At 44.3% G+C, this 27494-nt stretch overlaps 2 protein-coding genes across 6 annotated transcripts; one reads left to right on the top strand and one right to left on the bottom strand.

The window, feature by feature from the left end:
* Nucleotides 1–815: 815 nt before the first annotated feature.
* Nucleotides 816–8437, bottom strand: zcrb1 (zinc finger CCHC-type and RNA binding motif 1). The gene is made up of 7 exons (XM_034290105.1): nucleotides 8329–8437; nucleotides 2439–2467; nucleotides 2209–2320; nucleotides 1992–2099; nucleotides 1781–1890; nucleotides 1502–1574; nucleotides 816–1353 (listed from the first exon to the last, which is right to left on the bottom strand). Exons 1-7 carry the CDS (start codon nucleotides 8410–8412, stop codon nucleotides 1204–1206), a joined length of 666 nt encoding a protein of 221 aa, XP_034145996.1. The 5' UTR covers nucleotides 8413–8437; the 3' UTR covers nucleotides 816–1203.
* Nucleotides 8118–27134, top strand: pphln1 (periphilin 1). Of its 5 annotated transcripts, none has more exons than XM_010887460.5 (11): nucleotides 8118–8317; nucleotides 8430–8479; nucleotides 9571–9626; nucleotides 9832–9896; nucleotides 10109–10324; nucleotides 11833–11909; nucleotides 17133–17270; nucleotides 17459–17640; nucleotides 19160–19221; nucleotides 21803–21934; nucleotides 26238–27134. In XM_010887460.5, coding segments are annotated over exons 3-11 (1068 nt in total). In that variant the 5' UTR covers nucleotides 8118–8317; nucleotides 8430–8479; nucleotides 9571–9625; the 3' UTR covers nucleotides 26433–27134. The 5 variants fall into 5 exon arrangements, with proteins under 5 accessions (XP_010885762.1, XP_010885761.1, XP_034145995.1 ...); XM_010887459.5 differs by having other exon boundaries at nucleotides 8118–8347; XM_034290104.1 differs by lacking the exon at nucleotides 8118–8317 and having other exon boundaries at nucleotides 8372–8479.
* The last annotated feature ends 360 nt before the right edge of the window (nucleotides 27135–27494 follow it).

Below are 27494 nucleotides of genomic sequence, written 5' to 3'. Positions count from 1 at the left end.
GTTGTTCACTAGTGTTAATAAATGTTTTGCTGATAATGAAGGCCTACATATTTTTATCTAATCCACTGAAGTGGGGGTTGGAATGTTTGATCATTCCAGATTTTTATTTAGATTAATAACCAGATTAATTACCAACACTTGGCCTTCCTTTTTAGAAGACTTGCATCAAATGAAATTAATATACTGTTTAAAAATGTAATACGTTTTCTATTATATTGATGAATTATTTGTCGTATCAAAATATATCTGGAGAAATTCATAGTTCACACACCTTTTGGTTCACCACTACATCCCTGACTTCATATGTATATCTTTGCTGGACCTTCTCCACTTCCCCTCTCATCCAATTCCATTGCTGAAAATAGTGGGTCACTCTTAAAGATGACCTTTAACCAACAGACGGGGTTCTTGCTTGCAGGTATAAATCACAAAGTTCGAGGCCAGCTGCAGCCTGTCCGGTCTGAGCATCTGGCTCCCTGTCAGTACACTCCATCTCCTGGAGCTCCTCTACTGATAGCTCCAGGAGAGAGCACAAATATGATGAGAGCAAAACGCTGTGCCCAGCAGGACCACACTACAGTACATGCTAACTTGAACATCCATCTCTGGTCAGCAGCTGGAGAATAGGGGGCTTAATGATTTATATTGAAATGCAGGAAATAATGTTCCTGACTGGAATGTTCCTCACAACTATCTATCAGCAATGTGTGGTTGATCTTTCAAGCGCGGAAAATCACATTAGGGGTGGTTCCAGTCATTCCCTGATGTTTTAATACTGACTTTACATTGTGCAGTCACCGAAAGGGATGTAGGAATGTATTTACCTTCAAAGGAATAACTTTATTTCCCCACTGTTTACATAGTAAGATAGGTGAAAAATACTGTAAAACAACTATATAGTACAAGTTCAAAAGAAAACGGTGCAGACACAAAAGTAAAAATTTATCTCCATTCACAATTATACATAGTACAGTGCTTATGGCATCATAATAAGTACTCCAAGGATCAATGATGTATAAAACTCCCTAAATTACTATAACAGCCACCTTTGAGGACTCCAGCCAAAAGGGATGTGTAATGTAACCCCTTTCATCAAACACGTCTACGTTCAGGTTAATGACACTACTGCAGCCGGTCATGAAACGAACATCCCGGTTCGATTAACTGCGGCTCAAGAATCCAAACTACATCTGCGAAACGGCCTCAGTCGCTCAGCTCTTCCTCGTCACTGAAATAGGCACTCTTTTTGATCTTGGGTTTCTTGGAGTCATCCGACGTGGACGCTCGACCGGCCTCTTCAGCCACGAAAGCCGTCTGCTGTCGTCTGCGCTGCTCCTCCTCGATACGCGCTTGCTGTGAATATATGGCCCCGTTGGGTGGTGTTAGTGAAGAGGGCTCGATAGGATACATCATGCATGGTTTCAATACAAACCCCAAGTGAATGGAGGATATCTAGCGATAAAGTTGCTTATTAACGCCCTCCCCACAAATGTGCGCTTACCTGAAAAGCTATGGCTTGACTTAAGCTATCAAGAGCTGGGTCCTCTCCCTCTTCCTCACTTTCCTCCTCTTCACTGGACACAGTAGTGGGGAAAGAAACGTAAAAAATAAATAAACACTACAACTTTACAATGAAGAAAGTAGCGTCATATTTGAAGAGAGAATAAACAGCAGTCCAGTGCAAATAGCTTGGTTAAAAATGAAATGAATACCAAGCAAGTGGTTACAAGCAGTTTGTAAACACAAGCGAGCGCCGTCATTTCCTTGATTATATGCTTACATTTCCTCAGGCTCTTCAACCTTTTTTTTCTTTTTCTTTTCTTTCTTTTTAGGGGGTTCTCTTTCGCCAAGCATGTTTTTGGGGCATGCATAGCTTAGGTGACCTGTATCCTATGGTGGGGAAGAAAGGAGACTGTATGAATATCAACAACGTGTCGACAACATTGTGAGAACATGGAGTGGTGATGGTTTCTTGGCGAGTATTTGCTTACCCCACATTCATAACATTTCGACTTGTCTGTGTAGTTTCGCCTCCTGATAAACTCAGTTGCTCTCCCATTATCGATGGCAATGCTGGCTTTCACCGTCCTGCCAAATAACTGCCATAAAAGAGACTTTGAAGAAGCTACAATAATAACAGACATGACATGTAACTTTTTTTTTTAATAACACAATGTAACAGATAAATCACATTAATAACAGGCCTACCTGTTTGTTGTTGAGAGCTCTTGAACAGTTCTGGGCAGACTCTTTGTCCAGGAAAAGCACAAAAGCCACACCTTTACTTTTGCGTGTTTCTTTATCTTTGACTATTGTAACCCTGAAACCAAATGAAAGAAGTAATCTCACAATGACGTCATGTTTAATTTAAGATGTTACAATTGATGACTTGGCTTAGTTCTCATCTCATGTTTAATACTTTGATACAAGTAACTTACTTCACAACTTTTCCGTATTTGGTGAAAAGCTGAGATGGAAAGAGAACACAATATTTTGAAATGGCAAGATAGGAGAAACATTAACTTGAGTGTGCGGTGTAGGTTTACAAGTTCTATCACATTATTCTAGAACAGGGGAGGGCAAACCTTTTGGCTCGGGGGCCATGTCATGATTTTGAATATAAATGGAGGGCCACATTTGTTATGTTATTTGCCAGCCAGAAAAAGGCAGCGATTAAAACATTTTTACATTACGTCCATTATAATATCTAAATAATTTCAATTCAGATGTATAAGAATGGGCTGGTGAGTTACGTGTTACTTCCCCGCAAAACTGTTTTATTACCTACCGCGGGCCGGGTGGAATAACCTTGCGGGCCGCATTCGGCCTGCGGGCCTTAGTTTGCCCACTCCTGTTCTAAAATGATAGAAAACTAATATTAGATTAGATTCAACTTTATTGTCATTGGAACAGTACTAGTACAATGAAATGCAGTTAGCATCTAACCAGAAGTGCAAATAGAGTATTAAGTATATTACAAGTGGAATGTGCAGATGTGCAATGAAGGCAAATGCAGTGCAAATGGCAATGCTAAATGTGCAATTAAGGCAAATAGAAGAGGGCAGAAAGTTTACAAGTATTAGGTATAGTTAATGTTACAAGTGGGATAACAGTTGTTCGGGTACAAATGGCAATTTCTAAATGGCATTCTAGATGTGCAAACGAGGCAAATAAAGGAGTAATATAATAGGTTAGCATGAGATAGCAGCACTCAGGTCCCGGAGGTAGTGTTTATAACAATAGTAAAACAAATCAAATACTAGCACAATAGCTATTCTAAATGTGCAAAGAGGGTACAAGGTACATGTGCCACTGAAATGCAGGGATAGCAGCGGTGAGGTTCGTGAGGTAGATGCGTACCTGCAACAACTGGAAAACTTGCATTATCATGCTTTGTAAGGCAGTGTCAGAGTAGTACACGTAGTATATCTGTGACATGGAATTGCAGACAGCGCCATTGTGACCATCTCCATTTTGAAGTATTCTACTACTACTTCTGTGGTTTGTAAACGAACTGAAACGGACGTACTGCTCCAAACTGTCATGTTTACTTGCTAAATCTCTGGCCTGGCTAATTCACAAGGAAGCCTGGGGCACATGCAAGTAGCTAGTAAATAAGAACCAGTCTCACACACACACACACACACACAAACTCATCATCTGCGCACAGACTCAACCACGCAACCCTCTCCCTGTTCACTGTAAAAACTGGTCACTTTCCATTTTGTTTATTTTATATCCAGTTAGCTTGACTTTGTATTTTCAAAATAGTATTTTTAGTAACTTTTTTTAACCAACTGCAATGTTTAAGGAGGAGAGACAAGCATTTCGTTACACCCCAAAAACATCTGCTACCATGTGTATCTGACTAATAGCCTAAAACATTGAAGGATATAAAGATCATAGAACTGACATGGGAAAATGTGCAGTAATGCCAGGTATCCTGTATTCATTAATTTTCATTATGGGGTTAAACTTTCAGTGGAACGCGGAACGTTTGATAGGGAATGGGCAAGTGATCAAACAGTTTCTAGAGGATTTACCAGCTGAACCTGATAAGCTATGTCTCCAGAAGACATGGTTTAAACCTGCTCTAAATGGTTTAATACAAGGTCACGCTCCAGTCCATGGAGACCGGGTGGCAAGGGGAGGGCGTGCTGCCTTTTTTTTAGCAGGGATCCCATATTGGCCCGTGGAACAGGGAGTGTAGCAGGAGTCTGTTATTACATTTCTTTTGGAAGACGGACTCTGGTAATAGTGAACCTTACGAGAAACTATGGCATCATTGTCAAAGTGCAGACAATGTGTTCTGGGGTCGGTCTCCAACTGATATAAATGGACACATTCTGGGGGAACTTCTCTCTGAGAAAATGTCTGAGTGCCTTAATGAAGGCAGTGGACCCACGATTGACCCGGTACTTGGAAATTAATCTGCTCGTGATCTTGCTCTGATCTTAAGGACTACCATTGTAGTTTGGAAGGTATGGGAGGACACTATAGATGTTAGTTGTCATTACCATTTCATGTGTACTGTACTAATTTAGATGTGAGGTACTAGTTTGATGAAATTGATAATTAGGGAAGCAGAGTGGGGAATGTTTCAGGGGGATTCAGAGGATTAGAGAAAATACTGGGCTCACGGATCAGTGAGGGGAATAGATCAAAGAACATACAAGGGTCGTGGATCAGTGAGGGGAATAGATCAAAGAACATATGGAGGATGAGGGAGAGTTGGTGGAGGACACAGTGAATGCTCCTTTCACGTTGGCTGAGATGAAGAGGGTAACAGCTCAAGCTGGAATACCACCTCCTCAGAATGATGACTTGTCATCATAATGACAATACTCAGTGAGACTACATTGGGGGAAAAGTATTTAGCCTTCCACAATAAGGTGTGGAAGGAAGAGAAACCATGGAAGGAATCCTACTAATCCATCAAACTACAGGCCAATAACATGGACATCTCATGTCTGTAAATCAATGGCAAGGATGACAACTGGAAGGCTCACCTACTTTGTGGAAACTGGACTCCTAATGTCCCCATATCAAAGTGGGTTCAGGAAAGGCAGGGGCATGAAGGAAGTGAACTGTGTCATGGGGGTTGGAGGGAAGGCTTTTAATTGGATGAATTACTTTCTTGGTGGGAGATCAATACAAGTGAGGGTGGGCTGCTCATAAAGCTATGAGGTGGAATGGCATCCCCAAGGGAAGTTTTATTAGTCCTTTGTGTTGTTCTCCATTATGTTTGACGATGAACAGTTGTGGTCAAATATACAGACACCCTTGCCCTTTTGTTAAATATTTTCCCATTTCTACTAAAATCAATTGACATAAAAGGTTTGTTCTTCACAGCTTATTTGATTCAATACACTGAAGTTTACAATTTTCATATAGAGAAAAAAAAAAGAAATTGCATGGACAAATGTGTAGACACCCCAGAACACAGCCTTTGGCCAAAGTACTGTAACTGACGGGAAAGGGTTATTGTAGACATCAGTGCAGGGTGGCAGTCTTGCCTGGCTGTTAATCTTATATGGATTCAACCGTCTGCTAGATTATTAAAATCAGAAGTCAAATTAAATTTGAGTTTGCTGAGCCTTTCCACTGGCAATTCAGTCCACTATCTTTCAGAATTTTGCCCGCTACAAACTGCGGTTTTCAGCTTGAATCATATGTTTTGGATGTGATTCAGATCTACGCACTTCACTTCACTTTTGGTTGTGGATCAGAAGATCAACAAACTTCAACAGACACAATGCATTTGAAAAACAATTCAATCTGCCTATTTCATGGTGTCTTGCTCATATAAACAGCCCCCAGAACCAGAGACTGTAAAGCTACCACATTTCCATTATTCATTGGTTACTTGTTCATTGGTAAACATAAGGTCTCAATGCTACAGTGGATATAAAAAGTCTACACACCCCTGTTAAAATGCCAGGTTCTTGTGATGTAAAATAATGAGAAATATATATCATGTCAGAACTTTTTCCACCTTTAATGTGACATTTAACGTGAACAATTCAATTGAAAAACAAACAAATCTTTGAGGTATAACCTGGTTGCATAAGTGTGTGCACCCATAAACTAATACTTTTTCGAAGCACCATTTAATTTTATTACAGCACTGTCTTTTTGGGTAGGAGTCTATTAGCATGGCACATCTTGACGTGGCAATATTTGCCCACAGTTTTTTGCAAAAGCGCTCTAAGATTGCAAAGATATCTCCTGTGCACAGCCCTCTTCAGATCACCCCACAGATGTTCAATTGGATTCAGGTCTGGGCTCTGGCTGGGCCATTCCAAAATGTTAATCTTCTTCTGGTGAAGCCATGCTTTTGTGGATGTGTGCTTTGGGTTGTTGTCGTGCTGAAATGTGAACTTCCTCTTCAGCTTTCTAACGGACGCCTGAAGGTTTTGTGCCAGAATTGCCTGGTATTTGGAACTGTTTATAATTCCCTCCACCCTTACTAAGGCCCTGGTTCCAGCTGAAGAAAAATAGCCCCAAAGCATGATGCTGCCACCACCATGCTTCACTGTGGGTATGGTGTTCTTTGGGTGATGTGCAGTGTTGTTTTTGCGCCAAACATACCTTTTGAATTATGCCCAAAAAGTTCAACCTTGGTTTCATCAGACCATAACACATTTTCCCACGTGCATTTGGGTGACTTGTTTTTCTTTGTAAGAAAAAGCTTCAGTCTTGCCACCCTACCTCATAGCCCATTCATATGAAGAATACGGGAGATTGTTGTCACATGTAGCACACAGCCAGTAGGCCTCTTGGGGGATGTCCAGTTCTTGGTAATGTCTCTGTTGTGCCATATTTTCTTCACTTGATGATGATGGTCTTCAATGTGTTCCATGGTATATCTATAGCTTTGTACCCTTCTCCTGACTGATATCTTTCAACAGTGAGATCCCTCTGATGCTTTGGAAGCTCTTTGTAGAACATGGATTTTGCTCTGAGATGCAACTAAGAAAATGTCAGGAAAATCCTACAAGAACAGCTGAACTTTATTTGTGATTAATTGGAGTCACTTTAAATGTGTAATGACTTCTATTTAACATGAGTTTGAATGTGACTGGTTAATTCTGAACACAGCCACATCCCCTGTTATGAGAGGGTGTGCACACTTATGCAACCAGGTTATTGTAAGGTTTGTATTTTTCATTTTTCCCACTCAAAGATGTTTGTTTTTCAATTGAATTATTCACATTATAGGTCACATTAAAGGTGGAAAAAGTTCTGACATGATTTATCTTTGTCTCATTCTTTTACATCATAAAAACCTGATGTAAAAGAATGAGGGGTGTGTAGACTTCATATCCACTGTAGATAATATACATTTACTGAATGAGCACGCTGATTAGATAATGGTGTTAAGACTGCTTTGCCACTTCTGGTATTGGTGGCCTTGAAGGTGTTTAATGCATCATGATATCAGCTAATAATGAGGTGTTTTTGAGATGCACGTTCAAACTCTACACATTGACTAGTTGAGATTATTAATTTTAACAAAATGTATCAATCTGGCTTTCTCTGGATCTTTAGTCCATTGGACCAAGCAATCCGGACATGGCAGAATTTTCTGCCCATGTGTTTACAATATGCATAGTCTCTATACATTGTCTCTGCTCTACTCAACACATGAATGCAACTCCAGTGAATTTTGTTTGTTTACTAAAGTTAGATCAAAGCCTGCAAGTTGATTATTCTGAATTAATTACAGTAAATACATTTTTAGAGCAGAACTGCAGCATAGCTTATTTGCGTAGTGGAACACAGAAGAACATTTTGGGTTTTGACTAGATTAAGTTTATATTAGGCTATTATATTCGGTTCAGATGTAAGGAATAGTACGATCAACACAACTGTTTTCAATGTCCGCAATAAAAGGGGGCATAATCATGAAAGCTGTGTGGCCTGCCATGCACAGAAACATCAGGAAGATCTGGATCCCTTAGTTCGATCCAGAGCCACTCTTTTTACTTATGGTGCGAATGGCAGGGTTGCTTGCCAACCGTAATTTAAATAAATAAATAAAAAATGACAAGACCCGGATGGAATTATGTGATCCTTGGAAATTCGACCAAGCTGACTACTTAAATGGTGAAAGCCCTCACTGGCGCTGCGACTTAGCTATATCACATCACTGTACAACTCAGGTAGACCAAGTCTGCTCAACCCTGTTATCAAATTTTGCACACCTGATTCTAATAATGACCTGGATGAACATATTAGTCAGGTTAGTCACAACTGGGGTTGTCGAGAAACTCTACAGGATGGTGGATCTCCAGCATGATTGAGCAGCACTAAGGTTAACATTACCTTGTGTAGATCACTGTTGGTAAGAGAGAATGGCAGATTGGACACGTAGACTGTGCTTCTACTGGGTGCCAAACCACCACTCATGTTGCCTTCACTTTCAGAGAGAGAATTACACTGGAAAGAAGATTAATGGGGATTAATCATCAGACTGGTACGTAATGTATTCAACCTGCTTTATTAGCTAGCTATGATGCTAATTTTTGCTCGATTCAAAGGTGTAATGTATGTTATTCCTTGGAATACCCTTGCGAGGAATCGAAACCAAATACTTACCTAGAGACAACATTGGTGACAGTTAAGTAATGTGAGCACAAAAGAGGTATTTTGCTTCTCATTAGTTATTTTAGCAACCTCTGTATGTTTTCTAGCTACGTAGCTACCAAAAGCGAATCTAAACTGGGGTGTATTCATTCAGCCAAACAAGTTTTCCTAGGCCTAACTGCGAAACGTTTCGTGAAACAGATTTCTGATTGGTGCTTCGCAAACTTCGTTGTTTGACGGATTCGGGAGGGACTTGCTTGCATTTGTCCAATAGATACTGTTTTATAATCATCTCATAACTAAAACTGTTCAGCGGAATGAATATAGCCCTGTTTGTCGTCGCAGAGAGATTACGTTTCACGTGACTGACTTAACCATCCAATCAATTTGAGCTGTCTAGCTATTTCATGCGCCAAGCGGAAGAAGGTGAAAAATAAGCAATGGTGAGGTTGTGTTCTTATCGTTTAAAATGTTTCGTTGTTGTTGTTTTTTAATCGAAAATTATTTTCGCTTATCTACGTTTGGGTTAGTAATCATTTGTTTTCTCCAAATTACATTTTTGAGTTGATCAAACTAACGCGAACGCATTATGGACTGTGGACTACCTTCGGCATGTAGCCATAGCTAACTAGCTAACGCGTTAACTTTAGCATACTAGCTAGCTACCATAAACAGTCAAAGACCGCTTAAGCTGTGTGGCTTATTAGCCAACTTCGCGTTTTGAATATAATCAAGCAGTTGAAGATGCTTGAGAAATACTGATAGCTACCTGCCAGATCAAGTTCAGAACGTTATTGTGCGTTCCTTAGGATTACCAAGTCACGCGTAACGGCATGTACCAGAGAAGCTAGCTAGCATTATTTCTTCACTTATACAGTACAGGGTATGGGATAGTCCTTGGCTTGATAGAATGTCTATTGTAACTGTTGCGCTGCTAGTGCTGGTGTTGTCACGTTAAATCACATTTTCTATTTTCCTTAGTTTTGAGTGTCACTGTATCCACCCGACTGCTGCATAGAGTTGGACAGACAAGACGAGTAAGAAAAACTACGTATTTGTGTATGGTTTTATTTTATAATGCATCCTAAACCATCACCTTTCGCGTGGAGGTTGATTCATTAACACCTTAACTCGCAAAAGTGTTATTTGGCTGTGTCTGTGTGGGAACTGTTTGGGGGGGAAAACGTGTGGGTTCTAGTTAGAACCTTTCCATGTAGTTACTCCCTGTTGTCGTTTTTGCAGTGGCTTACAGGAGAGACCGAAACATAAGGGATGTGTATGAGGAACGCTTTCTCCAGGACAGACCGGTGAGTGTTTCAGTGGATGAAATTGTTCTATATTTAATATTATATTAACTAGCTTTGTAACATTTCACTGATTTTCCTAGTGTCCTTTCTCAAACTGTTTCTTTGATTCACTGACTATCACTATTACATGCTGTTTTTTTTGGAAAATATTGTAATCCAAATGTAATTAGAGACAAACCTAACTTACTCATCAAAATTGTAATTCACTGAAGGCCCCATTTCCCAGAGGAGCTGGAGCGGGGCCTGTAGAGAGGCGGCCAGCTGGCTTCGGAAGGCCAGAGGAGTACAGCAGAGGGTTTGAATATGATAGCCCTCGCTTTTATCCAAACGGTGGCCCTCGGAGTTACCATGGCGAAGATCAAAGAGGCTACCATGGCGACAGCCTTCACTTTCCCAATGAGCGCAGAAGTGGTCCACCTTCTCGGAGAGTAAGTGGCTTGTTGTGACAGAATGACCTCCTACACATGCACACACCCCCACAAGGTTTGGGCTGTAGTCCGTAATACCAGTAGTGCAACAAGAAAAGGGTGTGTCATTTAAAATGAATGAATAAATAAATCCAGTTCATAAAGGCCCTGATGTGCCAAAGATTGGCCAATAAGTTAAGAGCGGCTGATCTCACTGTGTGCCAGCAATACACTGTGAATCCAGCAGATCTCAGTTAAATAAGCCTGCATTGCAATGGAAATATTAGCTGACTATTTGAAACACATTCTGTACGAAATACTTTACATCACAAATCCACGTTGTGAAATAATGGTGTTTCTTTTTTGCTTTTGATTTGTGATCCGTTAATGATTTTGGACTGCTTGCCTGTTCAAAATAGGGCTGTTCTTGGCCTTCATTTTTGTTAGGCTCATTTTGCAGTGAGTATAGAAATACTTTTAAAATGTTTGAATGGAGATTATTTACTTATTGAATGACATGACAAATAACTCCCAATATTAAACCTACTTTCATACAGGGCTGAAGTAATTGGGTCTAAATGGCACATTTTACTGAACTTATGAGTTTCTTGTATTAAAGAAGCTTAATTGAAAATAATTGTGTTGTGGGGTATTAGTTCTCAACATAAGATGACTGAAAATAATGTATAAGGCTTGGCTGGGTAATTTTATATTGGCATTTTCTGTAACATTGTGCTGTGATCCAAATTAAATGCATTTACCATGTGGTAGGCTAATCAAGCATTCATCAATCAATCAATTACATGTATTTATAAAGCCCTTTTTACAACAGGAGTTGTCATAAAGTGCTTTACAGAGACACCTGGCCTTAAACCCAAAGGAGCACAGTAGTGTTGGATTTCAGTGGCTAGGAAAAACTCCCTAAGAAGGCCGAATTTTAGGAAGAAACCTAGAGAGGACCCAGGCTCAGTGGGATGACCAGTCCATTCATCGGCCTAGCATTTCATTGTCTGCGATAAAACGTTAACTAAATTGTAGTCATTCATATAACCCTGTTTCCTTTGAAAATTGTATAGAATTTTTTTTATATTGATAGTTTCCATTAATTTGGATTACTTCTCACGTTTTGATGGCCTCCTTCATAGCCACAATTAGTTTCCATTGCTTCGTCTTGAAATCAAGAAAATCTACCAAAAGCAGAGATTTCAAGGAAAAATACAATCAGCTTAGAGTTACAACAGTGTATTGCACTGAAAAGGCAAAGAATGGGTACACCAGAATCCAAGTGGTCTACTTGGTATCAAAGCTAAGGATGTTTGCTGTATGATTGGATCACAGCAATCTAATGCCATCTGGTGTTCAAATGCCCAACTGCATGCCATGTGTAAAACACAAGTTGGTATGGGATCCTCTCTATTCCACAGTATTGTGATTTGTCTTTCACTCCAGGAGATGGGTGGTTAGTGTGTTTAGGACTGCTGATGCCCTGTATGTAGTAGTAGTAGTTAAGTCGTCATTGTTTCTTGCAGCCAGAGGAACCATTCTCCTTCCCTTCCAGAGGACCTCCTAGAGAGGACCCCCACACAGCACGTCAGATGGAGTTCAGGTAGGCCCTTGTCTTTGTATCACTCACACACACACCTTTCTTTCCCACTGGGTACTGGAATCTCAAATATTCGTGTTTGCTGACCTGGAAGTCTTTTCCTTTATGCTTAACCCATAACACCTAAACTTAAATGTAACCCCGATTCTGAGACTGCTCTATTTAAGTTTTCCCTGAGCCAAAAATCTGATTTGTCTCGTCTCCCACTGTTTGTGGTGACCTTTGGTCCATGTGAACTAGGTCACACATACGGCATCTGTTCTGTCAATTACCGACCAGCAGATGGCAGTATTGCGCTTAGTGTTCACGATGACCGCCAGATTTTGTCCTCCCCGAAACCCATGTCATGTCTGTAAGTCTGGTGCCAGAACCAGTCAGTTGGACAGATGTTTGATATCTGTACCGTGGCCCATTTGTTTGTGATATTTCTTTTTATTGCTGTCATTTAACCTTAAAAATGCAATACATTTGTCCATTTGTCAAATCTCTCATAAGTAGGTTACATTTGCTATAGGGGTGCAAATAAAATCTATTTTGCTAATTGATCAATTATGGGAAGTAGTAACAAACGTCTTCTAGCCGTCGGGTGCTCTGGAATGCTTCATTGATGTCTCTTAGCCATGAACAATTTAATACGAACGGTGTCCTGCGAAAAAGGGGGTGTTTGTTGGCTTTTGTCCTGTGCTTTTCTTAGCAGCACCCCAGCTGGGTAAATAGCCACACACAAAACACTTGGGCCTAACCCAAAATCGTCCCGGGCTAGGTCTGCAAAATCCTCCTGCTGATGCCCCTGCTTCTAGATATCAGGTGCTACTTCATCTCCAGGGGCGCGTATGTTCCGTTAATGTGCATCTTAGTCATGTGTCAAAGATGTCAACGATGTGTCCCTTCAGAACAAAACTCATGCCATGAAGCCAAACAAGCTCCAACTCTCTGAAAAGCCGTCCATCTAAGCCCTCCTGTAAAGCCTTCTTCAACCTTTGTCGTCAGGGCTCTGTCACTTTTTTACCACAAGTCTTCAAAAGGAAGTGCATAAGCCTGCGGTTCTTTCCATATTTAATTTGAAATAGTTTTGCTGCGTCCCACAGATCAACGTATTCCATACGATTTCCATTGCCAACTAATCGACGCTGCTGATTGGTGGCTGCAGCAGCCCTACTTTGAACGTTTGTCTAAAAATAATTCTGTCGTCAGAACATGGAGTTATGAGTTCATTTGAATTCAGTCGTGGTCCGAACTGAGAGGCGATGTCAATTACATACCCTGCGTGTTCTTCATCCTCCTTGTCATCTCAATGTCCAAGCATGTGGACTCTCTGTAGGAAAGGATAGAGGACACATGTAGTATACAATTGAGGTCTCTCCCATGAAATTTAACCCCCCACTGGAGAACTTATAACTAGCGAGACTGCAGTAAAAATAAATAAAAAAAATTGGCCAATGCTCGTATAACACAATTGGCCAATAACGGTATATCTGCGCCAGTTTACTCTGTCATAAATGGATTAAAAATGTGTGGTTACGTGACGTGCTCGGTTACACCAGCCCCTTTCCGCCACATAGGCAACGAACGCTGAGGCAGAGCGGAGCTGCTTTGTTCCCCCAAACTCCTATGTGGGATTAATGTTCCTTGTCAAGATTAAAGTGTTTTAATTTGGACAGTGCTGGGAGGTAGGCCAGGCTGCCTAAGGTCTGCCCACGGCCCCAGAGCAGCCTGTTTGTAATGTGTTTTGCATATATAATGTGTTTCTGAGGTCTGTTTAAACTGTGCCAGGGCTGATGGCGCGCACCGTCAGGTTTTGTCAGTGGTCTTTTTAGAAAAAGTGATGGAGAAAGTCACAAAACCAAGGCCGTGACCCAAATTATACCACGTCGTTCTTGATTTTCGGCGGAGTTGCGTTGTGGCTAGAAGGGTCTCTTCATTGATGTGACTGCTTATGGCAGCAGAAGGATGGCGTGTACAGGCAACCCAGTGCCTCCAAACTCATCGGACTGCCCTCACTATGAAGCAGGAACGTGCGCCCAGACACACTGCCACAGCTACCAAGGTGGTTTCTGGGCCAAAACGTAGGAAGTTCTTTAGTTACTTGGTTTTTTTATTTCCTTAGTGACCGCGTCAAATCTTGTTGCTGCTCGTCCTTTGCGGTTTCTGACAGGGTATGTGTAAAAGCACAACTTCTGATGTTTCGAAAAGGGCTTTATAAAGCCGATTTGAGTGGAATCTGAATCCAATTTCTACACGCCTTTTACATCAGTACAATACTGATGGCCAGCAGGGACTGAAGATGGCTGCCGTCCAGTCCTGTCCGAGCATCACCTGGGAAGACATGTGAATCATAGACTCGGAAGGCGCTGTTTGCAACAGATCATGTACTTAGCATGACTGCTTTATTGTACATAATGTTAATCTGTCCAAATACATTTGGTAAACTAAAATGGGGGGGCTATGTCGGGAGAACTGTTGTTTCTCAATGGTTTGGCATGTATGGATGAATCCAATCGAATGAATCCCACTCTGCCCTTTAAACCCTGCTGTTGTCTTGACTTTTGTCCAAACTTTAGGAATACAGGTCAGCAAAAAGCCACTGCCCAGATACTGTTGGTGTTCGCGGTAGGTTCGGTGACTGCCTGGTGGCTGGTCTCTACACGGCAGCCCTGGGGTGATGGCACAGGCTATAGTAGGCTGGGTGGCTTGGGAAGCAGTGTGTGGCCTGGAGTACATGCGTACAGCATTCGCCTGCCAATTGAACATGTTCTTGACTGTAAGCTATTATACCTTCCTCAGTTCTTCAGGTGGAGCGAAAACCGTAATTACAGCGCTGAAACACGTTTGTGTGGAGACGTTATGATGGCTGTCCACGCCCTGTAGCCTTCCGCAATCAGGTTAGGCTGGGTCTGGTTGCGTGCTTGTCTTAGTCTTTGCATAATCGCCTGTAATGACAGCATCAGTTACGACCTGATGGGACTGAGATATGGCTGTGTCTGATGCAACCTTAAGTTGATTAATGGGACCGACTGTTGACCTGAACTGAAATCAACAACACTGAACTTACCCGGGTTCTCCAGTAATGATCAGTGTGGTAATGTACCTTTTTGGTTTGTAATTATCAAGTACCTCCTGGCTTTACACAGGAATGCTAATCCCCCTGGCCTGATGCTGAATACTTTGCCGCGGCCACAGCTTTAAGCGCTGGAGTCACCTACTTAATCAACATAGCAATGCAAGAGCAGTAAAAGTAGCGGCCTAATATTAAGGGCTAATATCAGCAGTAAAGACAGACATGTGGTAATTTGCTTTGTCCCCGGATGGGGTCAGACGAGGTCACGTACACATCAAACGGCGACCGGCCTGTGGCCCAAATGTCTCCCTAATCCCTAGGTTAAATCACTTCTGACCCGAGCCCACATTGCACTGTCGCGGGGGAAAGGGGGCCGTTTTGTCGCGGGTCATTAAAGCCGGTCGACCGGAGGAGGACGAGAGGATGACGAGGTCCACGGTTCAGGCTGGGGTCACCAAGACCAGGTGCCTTTAATTGGTTTATGCCCCCTCTTCCCCCCTGGCTGACTGGCCCGTTGTACGACCTGTCATATAAGAGGTACACAATCAGACTCCACGTCCAACCAGAGGGCATGAAGTCACGACCGGAGAGGAGCCTGAGAGGCCTGGAGGGCAGACTAATGTTAATGGTTTTATTGGCGCTTACACAGATGTGTGTTTAGGTCGGTGAAACTAGTTGGCTTAGCCTTTCCAAAGCTAGAGATGTTTAACCGGGCTGTTAAAATGGGTTAGAAATACCATTTGGCCCAAGGGTATTTGCGTAAATGTGTATAGTTGGTTAGGTTTCTGTCACAATTCTGAAGGATTGTGTTGTGAGAAAAAGCTTTGAGTCATGTGATCTTTTTTTTCATTTTCAGTTCTAGTGGGTAGCATTAGGTTTTCCCTCAGTTTACAATGTCAGACATCAAAGGAGATGTGCTAATTCTTCCGCTTTGTAACTGGTGTGGTTTTCCAGTAGAGTTGGCACAGCGATCGTGTAACCAAACAGTTATCGGCAATAACTGTGAATTAAAATTATTTTAATAAATGATTTGTTTGTCTGAAGCTACATTGACAAGTTGTGCTAGAACCAATGCTCTGTTACCTTATCTGCCTGAATGTCCCGTCCATGAATCTGTCATTGGTCTGGGGCCCTCATCCCCTAACCCTCATCACCCCTAAAGAGTCAAGCACCCCCCCCCCCCCCCGTGAACAGACACATTATCGGCGTCTGTCTTGTCAGCCTTATAGGCTCCGGTGCTGATCCGTCCTTGTTCAGGGGAGATGTTCTCTAAATAAGCACTTAAACGTCTTAACACTAGTGTCTACCATCGCTCTGCCACGTGATGGCCTCTTGGCCCCTTAACACAGAATCTAGAAACCAGGAGTGGCAGAACTGGTTACTTTTTGTGCTCGCTGCCTCTGGCAAAATGTAAGTGGGTTCCTTGTGCAATCCCTCCAAAACTAGGTCTGGTTGCTCTGAGGTGCAGATTTAAAGCAGCAGACCCTTTTGAGACATTTTGAAACTCACTGTCTCCCCTAGTGTTTTTTTTTTTTTTATGTGCCAGCATCCAAAGTTGTTGGGCTTTGGTTAAAACAAAAAATCTGTTGCTGTGTCCCCTGATGTACATTTCTGCAGTTCTGTGTTCTTTGTTTCTAAACCACTCCAAGGTCACGTCAATAATTGTTGATCCCCTGACAGGAAAACTTAAGATCTGCACAACAACAAACCTTTCCGGGGAAAAGAAATAGGACTATTTTAAGCTTTTGAGAAATGTAAGCTTTGATGTGCCCCTTGCCAACGTGTGATTGGAAACACTATGGGCTGGTTCATATATCGCCATTTGCATTTAGTGCGGTGTTGTCTGTTAGGATTTCCTTTTCTCGTGCTACGGCAACCCCTTTAGACAGGTCGGGCACCTATGAGCAATGTTCTGGCTTACCTCGTGGTTGGGCAAAGAAATGCTTGGTGCGATTAGGAGGAAGCATGTAGCCGTCTATCCCATTGCTCTTTGGGAGTGTGTGAGATGGCTGTTGGAGGTTGGAAAGGACACTGGCTGAATTTGGGCGAAGGTTCACACAGAACTAATCGGAGTTCCTTTGTAACTGAACGACCTGTATGTAATACCCGATTCAGCGCGGTGCGCAGACATTGCCCCCCTTCTGACCTGCCACCTTCTCCCACTCCAGGAACAGTAGCCGTGCGGTGCCCCCGCCGCCCAGCGCCAGGCCCCCGGGGGTGTACCCAGCTCCCAGGTCCCTGTCTGCCGTGGTGCCGGAGGGTGGAGATGACACCCTGATGCAGGCCATCCTCAGCCTGGACCGAGGGTACGTCGGCTAGATCAGCGCCCGGGCCCGGTCGCGGTGGTCCGACCTTAACGGGGGACGACGACGACTGTTTGCCCCCGTCCCTCCTCGTCTCTTCTGGCCCGTCTCCTCTGGCTGTTTGGCTCTAGTGTACTTACTGTAGGTTACTAACGCTGCATCAACCCCCACCACCCCCCCCCCCCCCACAGGCCTGCAGAGGACCGGGAGGCTTACCGGCGGAAGGGTCCGTTCCCCCCTCTCAGAGAGAGGTCCCCCCTGCGTAGAGCAGAGGTGCCCCCGTCCCCGCACAGCCGCTCGGGTTCCAGCGTCAGCAGTAGGGGCTACTCTCCAGACAGGGCCAAGGGCCTCCCCTACCCCGCCCAGCAGAAGAGTAAGTATCTCACCGCCTGTAATGTTCTGTCGCGTTCGATAAATGGGCATGTCGCCTGAAATTGCCCCAATAGGTAGATGATGGCCCTGTTCATTCCCCCTTCTGACCCGCAAAATAAAATTGTCAGTTATCTTTCCTGTCTCTTTACTAGTTGTTGAATCTTGCTGTCACCTTCTGATGATGTCATGGCGTGTTGCAGGTGGGGACTTCCCTGAAGCGTTCTCTGGTATGCCTGTGGCTGGGGGGGACCAGCTCTGGGGTGGGGGCCACTTCGCCAAACAGGCCCCCGGACACCTACTCATGGGTCAGTGGTGTGCTGTGGTAGTGTCCCCATTCTCCACTCTTCTACTGAAGTGTGTTTTAGTCCGTGTCTGAGAATGAGCCCATGGTGGGGCGTACTGGTCTGCTGGGTCATGATGGGGCGTACTGGTCTGCTGACTCCATCCTAGCCTGCTGTGTGCAGCATACGTTCCTAGTAGGCCTTAGCTTCATGACATCGGCTCCTCATCTGTTTAATTCGGGTTAGTTGTCTCACCCAGAGGAACGTCTCCTAGTCTGTGTTCACATGTCTTTATCAGGTACCTTTCTCAGCTCGCTGGCATGTATGATTATGATCTTAGTGATGTCCGTCTTTTCTCTTCACTGCCACTTTGTTGTGGATCATAGTAGTACCGGCGGGCCTGGCCACTTGTTATTTTAGAACAACTCGCTCAAAACCTGTCCCAAGGGTTTCTATGGTAAAGATTGGACTAATTACCACCTCTGCCCACTTAAGCTTGTTCGTTCTTGATCCCACTTTCTCATTCAGTTACGAAAGGGCTTTCTATCTTATGGACAATACATTTGTTCAACCCCACGTAAAGTGAGCCAGTCAGATGAGGCCCACTAGCCTCGACTAGCAATACTAATTCAAAACACGTCTTTCCTCCGAAGAACGTTTTCCCGATGTAATGTAAAAGGGCCTTGATGTCAAAGACCGTGAAACCTGGCAGATTATTGAATTTCCTCGTTTAGACGTGTCCCCCGAGCGTCGTCTCCTGATGTCACAGACGGAGGCTAGTGGGACATGAATCCACTGTGCGCCAAGTTCGCCCGTGATGAGAGAGAAGTGAGTCAGTGGGTGCCTGTGGACAAATGTGGTCTGACTGGCCGCCTGGTGCCCCTCCCACTGTGCTCGTTATGGCTACCCCCACAGGGTACCGGTAATGCTGGGCGGGGGCGCAGTCAAGCCTGGATGGAGGGCCCACGTCCAGGAATAACAAGAGGATGATGCCTGGATAGGGGGCGAGGCCAGGGGGGGACACCATCTGGTGGCGTGGACCAGGTGTTATTCGTGCCCTCCCACAGGAACCTACCTTGCTGTGTCAGAACGCGCAGAACACCTTTATCGCGCCCAATAAGACTGTGCGCTGATTGGTCGTTTTGGTTGTGCAGGCTTGCGCCTGCCTCTGCCGTCCCTCCTATCCCGCTCACTTCCTACCCCTGACTCACTTGTTTCCGTTCTTCTGTTTCTCTCCAGACAAAGACAGGCCTCCTGGTCATTCGCAGGACGGGTCACCTCAGAGCACAGCGTCCACTAAGGTGAGTCTTGCTGGTGACACAGGTAGAAAGAAGTGGGACCCTGTTAGTGTGATATATGGGTGGAAGAACTGAAGTGGGTGCCATTTGGGAGGTTGATAGAAAATATTTACCTCAGAATCTCCAAGAAAATAAATGAGGCTGGAACTCTCATCAATGAAACGATCACATCCTATATCCCAAACCTTAAGTTGTTTATCCTGCAACTTGCATAGAAGTGTATGCGCGCGCGCACATCACGAAAGAGATCCACGAGGCCGTGGCTTGTTTATCTATAGTGTAAGCAGTCTTCAATCAGTCCCACAGACAGGGAGAGACTCTGGACTGGGCTGTAGCTGGGAGGATTGTTGTCTGGCCACCCATGCCGTTCGAGGCCTGGCTGAACGAGAGGGGGAGGCCATTAGCTTTGAGGATAAGATCTTGAGATAAGAGAAGGGGCTCCAAGCTCGGTGGACCCAAGTGGAGCTGGATCCCTGTGGGCGACACCAGATACATGACGTGCATTTGTTGTTTCCTCTGCCTTTCTTTCTGAGAGTAAAGTGGCCTTGACTTGAGTCCCGAAGAGTTTCACTCGGTCGGGAAAGAACTCTGGAACGTTCCAAGGCTGACTGATGCTAATGGAGTTGAGCGTGTTACCTTCTGCCCCTCTGTGTGTTGACAATGCTGTTTCTGTGGCTAGCAGACTCAGGCTAGCGAGGACTGTTTCCACACGTGCGTGTGTATGTGACTGCCTCCATCATTGATGTACATTTTATATTTTGGGAGGTATTAAGTGATCATCCATGACATCCTGTGTCTCTGGGGTATAAATGAGGTTTTTCAACCATCAACAATGGGGAAAGATCGGTGAACACCGGTTAAATGAGGAAAAGGTTGGTTGACCCTAACAAAAAAGCCAATGGCTATAAATAGATTCTGAGAATTCCCTTCACTATTTGAGCAATAATGATGGAATGTAAAACAACTGGCGCTGTGGCTTTTTTTGCCAATAATTGTTTGCGATTCCCATCTTGGATAGTGTCGCCAAAACTACAGGAAGATGCCCCTTCCATGCCAGCAAGTTATTTGAATGTGTTGCCGGAAAAAAAGCATTATTTCGCTAAACCTCAAACGTAAGTTCTTTGGTTGGAACCAGGTTGTATGGTCTGATGAAATTGAACACCGAGGTGTTTCTGCATGGCCAGAGCCATGGTAATGGGCGTTATGCCCTGACTGAAATCCCTTTGAAAACGAGTGTCGCTGGCGTGTATATCCATGCTTACTTCACAGACGTATCGCTCGCCATGCATCTGAACATGATACGTCTTGAATACTTTAAGCTGCCGGGGATGTAACTCGTACCACGTCAAACCCGGCCCGTTTTATCGTTCTCTGTTACAAACAAACCTCAAACTGTTACGGAACATCTTCGGTCAGTTCAGATGCTAAGTGTCTAATGCCGATGTGTACCTGCTCGCCCACGGAGCGCCGTAAAGCCCCCTCCTGTCAACATGCTGTTATGGAAGTCGTTTTTTAGAGTCCTGTGTTTCGCCTCTCGTCCCTCCCTCCCTCCCTCCCAACCCTGCCGTTTGATCTGGTCACGTTAGCCCTGGCAGTTGGTGTGGCGTGCGCTCCTCTACAACCCCTCCCTCCCTTTTTCCTCTCCTGGTCAGAACCCATAACCTTAGCCAAGATGAAAGGCTCCTGCCATTAGTCAAGACAAATTAATGGGAGACCGTGCAGGTTCAACAAACACTCTCTTTTGGGAGGCATCTTTAGGAGAACAAAGAAACTTGCAAAGTCCCCAGGTCCCAGAGACTAACTGCTGAGGCCTATACAGGTGGGATTGGGGGGGGGGGGGTCTGGATGGAGAGGATATGGGCTGTTCTCTGTGAGTCATGGTCCAAATATCAGCCGCGAGCCCCCCAGCTTCACAAAGCTCCGCTGTCTGACGGGATGTTCTCCAAGCACTGCTACTTGGGAAATGAAATAAGAAATAATTGGAAGCCTCATTCTGAATTCTTTCGTTTTAAGCTTGGCTTTCTCATTTCAGTGTATTTAATGAGCCGTGGCCAGCTCTGCTCCCCCAGTCCTCTAGCTAGCCCTTACAAGGATAATAGGAAATGAGGATTAGACAACCCTGAGAGGAGGTGGCGATGAAGAGGTGCAGACATCCAGCAGTATAAACTCAGTGATCCAGGATGGCCTGGTTTCTCTCTTTCCTTGTAAGTCACGTGGCCGCAGCCAGCATGGGGGGGGGGGCGGACTCCCGGTCAGCCAATAGGGAGGAGTCGTTCTGCCTGCCAGGGATTTGCTGGGGCTCTGCTGTGTGATCTTACTGCTGTATGCCGTACAGACCGTGTTTATGTTTGAGTCGGGATATTGACCGGTTGCCTTGTTTAAACTTGTCCCTCGTTGCCCGTAGACACTGTCTAGGTAACACAACGCTGACCAGTGTACTATAGAGTGGGCTTTTAGAGGATGTTCACCTGTTTGTTGGGAACACTCATTCACTTGAAATAATGAAATCTTGTTAAGTTGCTGTTCTGAAGGCTTTACGTGGAGCAAGGACTCACCGGGCCACGATGTCTCTCTCTATCCCCAGGAGGAGGCTCATGTTCTGGAGGGGGAGCGTGAGGATGGCCCGCCTCCAATGAACGACACCCACAAGACCCTGGAGGACTTCCAGGAGCGCCGAGCGCAGGCCATCACGGCCAAGGCTCAGGAAATAGAGAAGGTACGCGCCATAGGATAATAAAATGTAAACATTCAGCATTGGGCTAACGACGGCCCTTCCTGTGGGCTAACGACGGCCCTTCCTGTGGGCTAACGACGGCCCTTCCTGTGGGCTAACGACGGCCCTTCCTGTGGGCTAACGACGGCCCTTCCTGTGGGCTAACGACGGCCCTTCCTGTGGGCTAACGACGGCCGTTCTTTACCATTCTACTGAGCTCATTAAGCCTAAAATGGCTTTTTGCCTGAGGACACACACACACACACACACACACACACACACACACACACACACACACACATACAGCCCTTATAACACTGCTGACACTGCAGCTTCCTAGCAGAAACTTTTCTTTCCTCAGAGAAAACTGTTTGATAAGGGTGAGGCCCTGCATTAGAACTGTGTTGTTAAACAGCACTCCTGTGGGCATAGTCGATGAGCACATCTGGATTAATGTCTGAAGATATAGCCTCATGTTGAAAGGCATGCCAGTATGTGGGACGCACAAAAAAAAAATGACCTTGATTATTAAAGCACAATGCCTCTTGTCATCAGGAGTCGGTTAACTCATTTCGTACAGACGATGTGAAGGAAAATAACCCTTTTATGTGGTCGACCAGGCTGACTCGCATTTGTCTTTGCAGCCATTGACCGGACTTGTCTATGTATGCGGCATGAATTGCTGTGCTATACTGTGGCCCGGCAGTTACGTAGCCCCGAGCTGGCCAGGGAAAACCCAACACGCTTATGCTCAACCGGTATCTCAAACCAAATTCAAAAATCCTCTTTCTGCCTAAGTAGTGGAACGTTGCTTTAGAGAAATGACCCCTGTGAGCTTTGTGCACATCTGTTTTTATATGCTTTGAGGTTCCGAAGTTCTGCTTATTTTCCACATTAAGTGATTGAAGTGTGTGTTTAGGTTCTCCTCAGATCCCGCGTTTGGACGTGACACCGCATGGGAAAACCTTCTCGAGGAACAACCCCCGTATTTATCACTTCGGAAAGGTTGGGGAAGTGAACCAAGGCTCTCTGTTGCACTCGCTAATGTTTAGCAGCTCAGCAAGTGTTAACCAGATGTCGACTACAAACGCACACGTTTGATTTTTCTATTCCCCTCTACAATCTGGTCTAGCCATCTCTTCCACTGCACACGGAGCTGGCTGCCATTTTACCAAATCCCACCGTGTCCTGTTGGGCTGACATGCCTCCCGTGTCTCTCTGTGTTTGTGTACCTAAGTACAATTTTGACCAAGTTCCAGCTCAAAGACCCCTTCTCCCTGTGTGAGTGGAAGAGGCGGTGGGCACGCTAATGGAGTTGACTTTGGCGGCGCTCCAAGCTCAGCCCACTGCCACCAAGGGTTTCTTCAGGCCGGGGTGGGTGGCATTCAGTCTCCGTGGGGTGTGTTCATCACGGTACGGAATGGGGCACCAGGCTTCATCTCAGGCCGCCCACGGTGTTGAGCGTTACTCTGCGCGACCTGGAAAGCGGCCTTGGTGTTCGTACCCCTGTTTCAGTCATGTTTTTGGTAAGTTAGCAGACACTCTTATCCAGGGTGACTTGCGGGGAAATATTTCCTCAAACGTTATCGTCAGATCTCTGCAGCCGCCCCCCCCCCCAGGCTCTCATCAAGGCCTTGCTCTGTGTCTTGGGGGTTCCCCTCCCTGTCCTTCCTGTGTACAGGCCCAGTTCCTCTGTGATCCTTAGCCCAGCGACCCGGCCCATCTCTCCCACCAGTCAACGCCTCAGTGCTCAAAGCAGCGGGCCCAACAGTGGGTGCCAAACCCACAGCCACTATGTGTCTCTCCAGTGGTCAAAAGGCCCAGAACGACTTCCTGCTTGTTTGGGTAACTGGATAGGGAGCCTGTAGGAAGTGGCTTAAAGACAGTGGGTTCTTGGCAATACCTTCCCCTGCGTTCTTAGTATTTTTCGAAATCACAATGTGCCACTTGCTGCGTGGGTCTAATCGGTTCCTTTTATAGTATGCAACAACTTCCCAAATGTGTTGATGCTGTCTAGTTTGTGGCCGTTTCTGTTGCTAACCAACAATAGCCCCTCTAACACAATGATTTATTCATCACGTAATTGACATAATTGGTTTAAATACTTAGGACTCACAGATGTATAATTCATTAGCGGTTTCATGTCATTTCATTATCACAGCCTTAACAGGATGACTCCTCTGTTCCATCACCTGGCTCTGGTTCCCTCCCAGTGACATTGTAACTGGCTAAAAATAGCCTGGAAGTTAAAGTGCCCTGCAGTACAGTGGCAACTGTTAATTGGGTTGGGTGGGTGACTTAGCCCAAATGTAACCCTATACCCAACAAAGCCCTATGAGCTCCAGTTTAAAGTAGGACACTATATGGAGAGTATGACTCCATTGAGGGCACATCCTATCTCCCCCCCCCCCCGCCCCTACACGTTGACTCCCCCGGGTGTGTTAACTTCCTGTGTCCGCCTGGTTTACTGAGCCGTTGAAATCCAGATCATTAATAATATAAAGCGAATTGGACTGGATCTATATTTGACCTCAGCTGAAGCCTTGTCTATCCGTCCCCACAGTGCCTCTTTGCTGGGCTTAATGAGCTGTTACTGATAGTACAGTGTACTTCCCACATAGACAAGGACATGGTACAGACCTACACACCTAAAAAGAAAACGCGGGAGGGGCCGAAGTATGCATCAGAGACCTGCTGCTGGGGTGTGGCAACAACGGGTATGGAATAGTATAGACCTTAATGATCCCGGCTGCATGCACGCCCTGTTATTCATTACCATAAGCGGCCACTTCTCCCTATTTTTCTGGTTATGTTTTCCCGGTCTTTCTTTGTCGTGAGAATCTAAATGTCCCAGGTGTCACCCCGAGGCAATGGAGTGGAATGTTTTTCATCATTTGAAATGACAGTTCAATGGGATTTTGTCGTTGACCTTGTCAGTGCAAGTTTCCTCTTGTAATAAAAAATGATCTGGGGATGTTTTCGTCCAGTGTTCTTGCATTTTAATTTGAGATAAGCTAAACGATTCATCATCTGATCAAACCACTGGAATATGCTTTAGATTCGACCGTACATGACACTAACAGTCGATTTCTTGTTATGTTAGCGCCATTAAAGACCTGGGTGTGAAACCTCTGTTCCCATCCAGGTTTGAAATCCTCCACCCCTTCACCTCTGTTACAAGCCCTAGATCTTTCCCTCTTGTACATTACTGTGTTTCTGTTGAGCCAGCTCTACCAATAGGTATTATCTTGGCTATTGTGGAGTACTGACTGTGTTAAGTGTTGTTAACGCCAATCTTCTCCCGCAGGGACCTTTTACACTGCAGCATGAAGACTACACAATAGCTCAAGCTCTTTAATTATTTACATAAAGGTAGCCTGTAAAACCGAATAACAGGAAGCTACTTGTCATTTTCTTCCTTCACCTCCATCACCCTTACTGATAAGGCAAGGTATAAAAATGTTGTCTTTGGTTTCAGAAGTTAATAGGCTCATGTGTTTTCCCTGAAAATGACCCCAATTTACCTCTTAAACGCACTGCTTCTGATTATTGAAATATCTGCCTTAATTTAGTGGTTTCTTTTTAACTTGTACTGTTAAGGTGTTTTGGTCATGTAATTGTCTTGTGATGTCTCTTACTCCCATGGAGGTTTTGAATGCACTCCCTGGAGGTTTTACTCTAGGTGTAAATGTATTTCATAGGGCTGCTTTCATGGACGCAGTAGTTGTGGCAAAAAAGTAATTGTCCACTGAGCTTAATGTGTTTAATTTTTTTATGTCCAGGTCAATGCTCTGTCTGTTTGCCAAACCATTTCTGTGAAATCTATTTTGTCCACAACACTTACATTGATAACTTGAAGCTCCTGAATATAGACTTCAATTGTGCAGGTTTTGATGACACTTCCAATCCATGTGCACTGGTTCAATATCTTTTTTTGGCTATGGATGAAAGTTAAAAGGTCGTCTTTTTTACCTCCTATGGCAATCTTAAATTAATTATTGCGAAACCTAGGCTGTACAACGACTACATTGAAAGGCTGTAACTTGCATTTACTTTTCTTGTGCAAAAGAAAATTACACGTTTTCTCTTCAGAAACCTGGTCACTACTGTGTGGTTGTCAATACACTTTTTTAGGATAACTGCACAATTTCTCGTGATGCTGAAATACTGAGGGTTATCTCCTATAAAATAAACAGCTGTGTCTGTTTTCTTTCCTTTTTTTTTGAGGTACCATTTGAAAAATTTGTTAATTTGTTGTTCCTGTCTTGGCTCACTGGTGGTTCTGGTCTGTTGTGTTCTTGTTCAGGTGTACCGGCAGGACTGTGAGACATTTGGCATGGTGGTGAAGATGCTGGTGGCTAAGGACCCTGGTTTGGAGAAACAACTCCAGACTCCTCTAAGAGAGAACCTGGGAGAGATCCGGGAGCGTTGCCTTGATGACCTCAAGCACTATATTTCCATGCTAGACGAGGTTGTACGGCAACCAGAGCCATCCCTCTGAAACAGCCTGCCAATCGTGTCCAGCTTTGCTGGGGGTGAACCAATGAAGTCCTGTCTAAAGGCTGGACAAATTTTTTGGGTATCCAGCGAATGCCGTACTCCCGGGACTATGCCTTGTTTTAAGACAGCGGACATCTTACACAGAGTTGGCCCATGTTTTCCCTGACCAGGCCAGTTCACCCACATCAAGGGAATTTGGATCTTATGTACTGAATGTGCCGCAATAAGAACTCTGACTTAAACAGTGTTAGAAGTCATGTGACCCTAAGAGGGTATTGGTTCTACAATGTCCTTAACTCGTAGAGCTGGTATGTCAGTTTGGGCTAATCTGAGATTGATTTCAGTCTGTTGTCTGGGTAACCATAATAACTGTTGCCCCCGTGTTTTACTGCACTGGTAATCAAAGGGTGACGGGATTCCCAGTTGGTCCTCCTACACTGCTACTGCAAAACATTCTCAGCAAGTGAACATTTTAAATAAGTTTTGTTTTATGATCTGTTACTGCTGTGCAACATTTTTATTTGAGATTGCTGACGTAAATAATTTTGGTGCGACTGGCTGGGTTGTCTTGGGTTTAGTCGTGTTTGATCTGAGAATTTACATGTTCTATTTTTATTTAATGTTTAGTGTGACCATTGTACTTCAATGTGACACCGACTTGCTATTTGTCATTTTGTTTCTTAAAATAATTATGTAATCAGTGCTTCTGTCTCCCTCTCAATTCAATTGAATAGGTGTGTCATTTCCATGAATTAGTGGTTGCCACTGTAGCCAAGCAAGTGTTTAGATTAGATTCAACTTTGTCATTGAATAAGTACAAGTTCAGTAGAAAGTCTATATTTAAGAAAAACCTTATGTAAGGAGTCTTCAACAGCCAAATTCCACAAAATAACTGAGTCACATTGATTTTTGCTTATGTTATATATGTTTTATTATTGCTGGGAAATGTTGCTGATTGTTCTGGGCCATCTGGTTGCTCTGGGTTGGCACACTTCAGTCATGCATCAGTGTGTTAGGTGAGTCTGGTGGATCTTTTATCAACCTTGAGTGGTAGTGAAGTCTC

The sequence above is a fragment of the Esox lucius genome, chromosome 23 (genome assembly GCF_011004845.1).
Source record: "Esox lucius isolate fEsoLuc1 chromosome 23, fEsoLuc1.pri, whole genome shotgun sequence".
NCBI classification, from domain to species: Eukaryota; Metazoa; Chordata; class Actinopteri; order Esociformes; family Esocidae; genus Esox; species Esox lucius.
The sequence above is the reverse complement of the archived record's forward strand: the minus strand, read 5'-3'. Positions and strand labels throughout refer to the sequence as shown.

Coding starts and splice junctions, on each gene's coding strand:
- pphln1 (XM_010887460.5), top strand. Junction 19,222..21,802: donor AGAGCACAGCGTCCACTAAG/GTGAGTCTTGCT, acceptor CTCTATCCCCAG/GAGGAGGCTCATGTTCTGGA. Junction 21,935..26,237: donor AGGCTCAGGAAATAGAGAAG/GTACGCGCCATA, acceptor GTTCTTGTTCAG/GTGTACCGGCAGGACTGTGA.
- zcrb1 (XM_034290105.1), bottom strand. CDS start 8,412: ATGAGTGGTGGTTTGGCACCCAGTAGAAGCACAGTCTACGTGTCCAAT. Junction 2,468..8,328: donor CCAACAGTGATCTACACAAG/GTAATGTTAACC, acceptor TTTCCATCTCAG/CTTTTCACCAAATACGGAAA. Junction 2,321..2,438: donor AAATACGGAAAAGTTGTGAA/GTAAGTTACTTG, acceptor ATTTGGTTTCAG/GGTTACAATAGTCAAAGATA.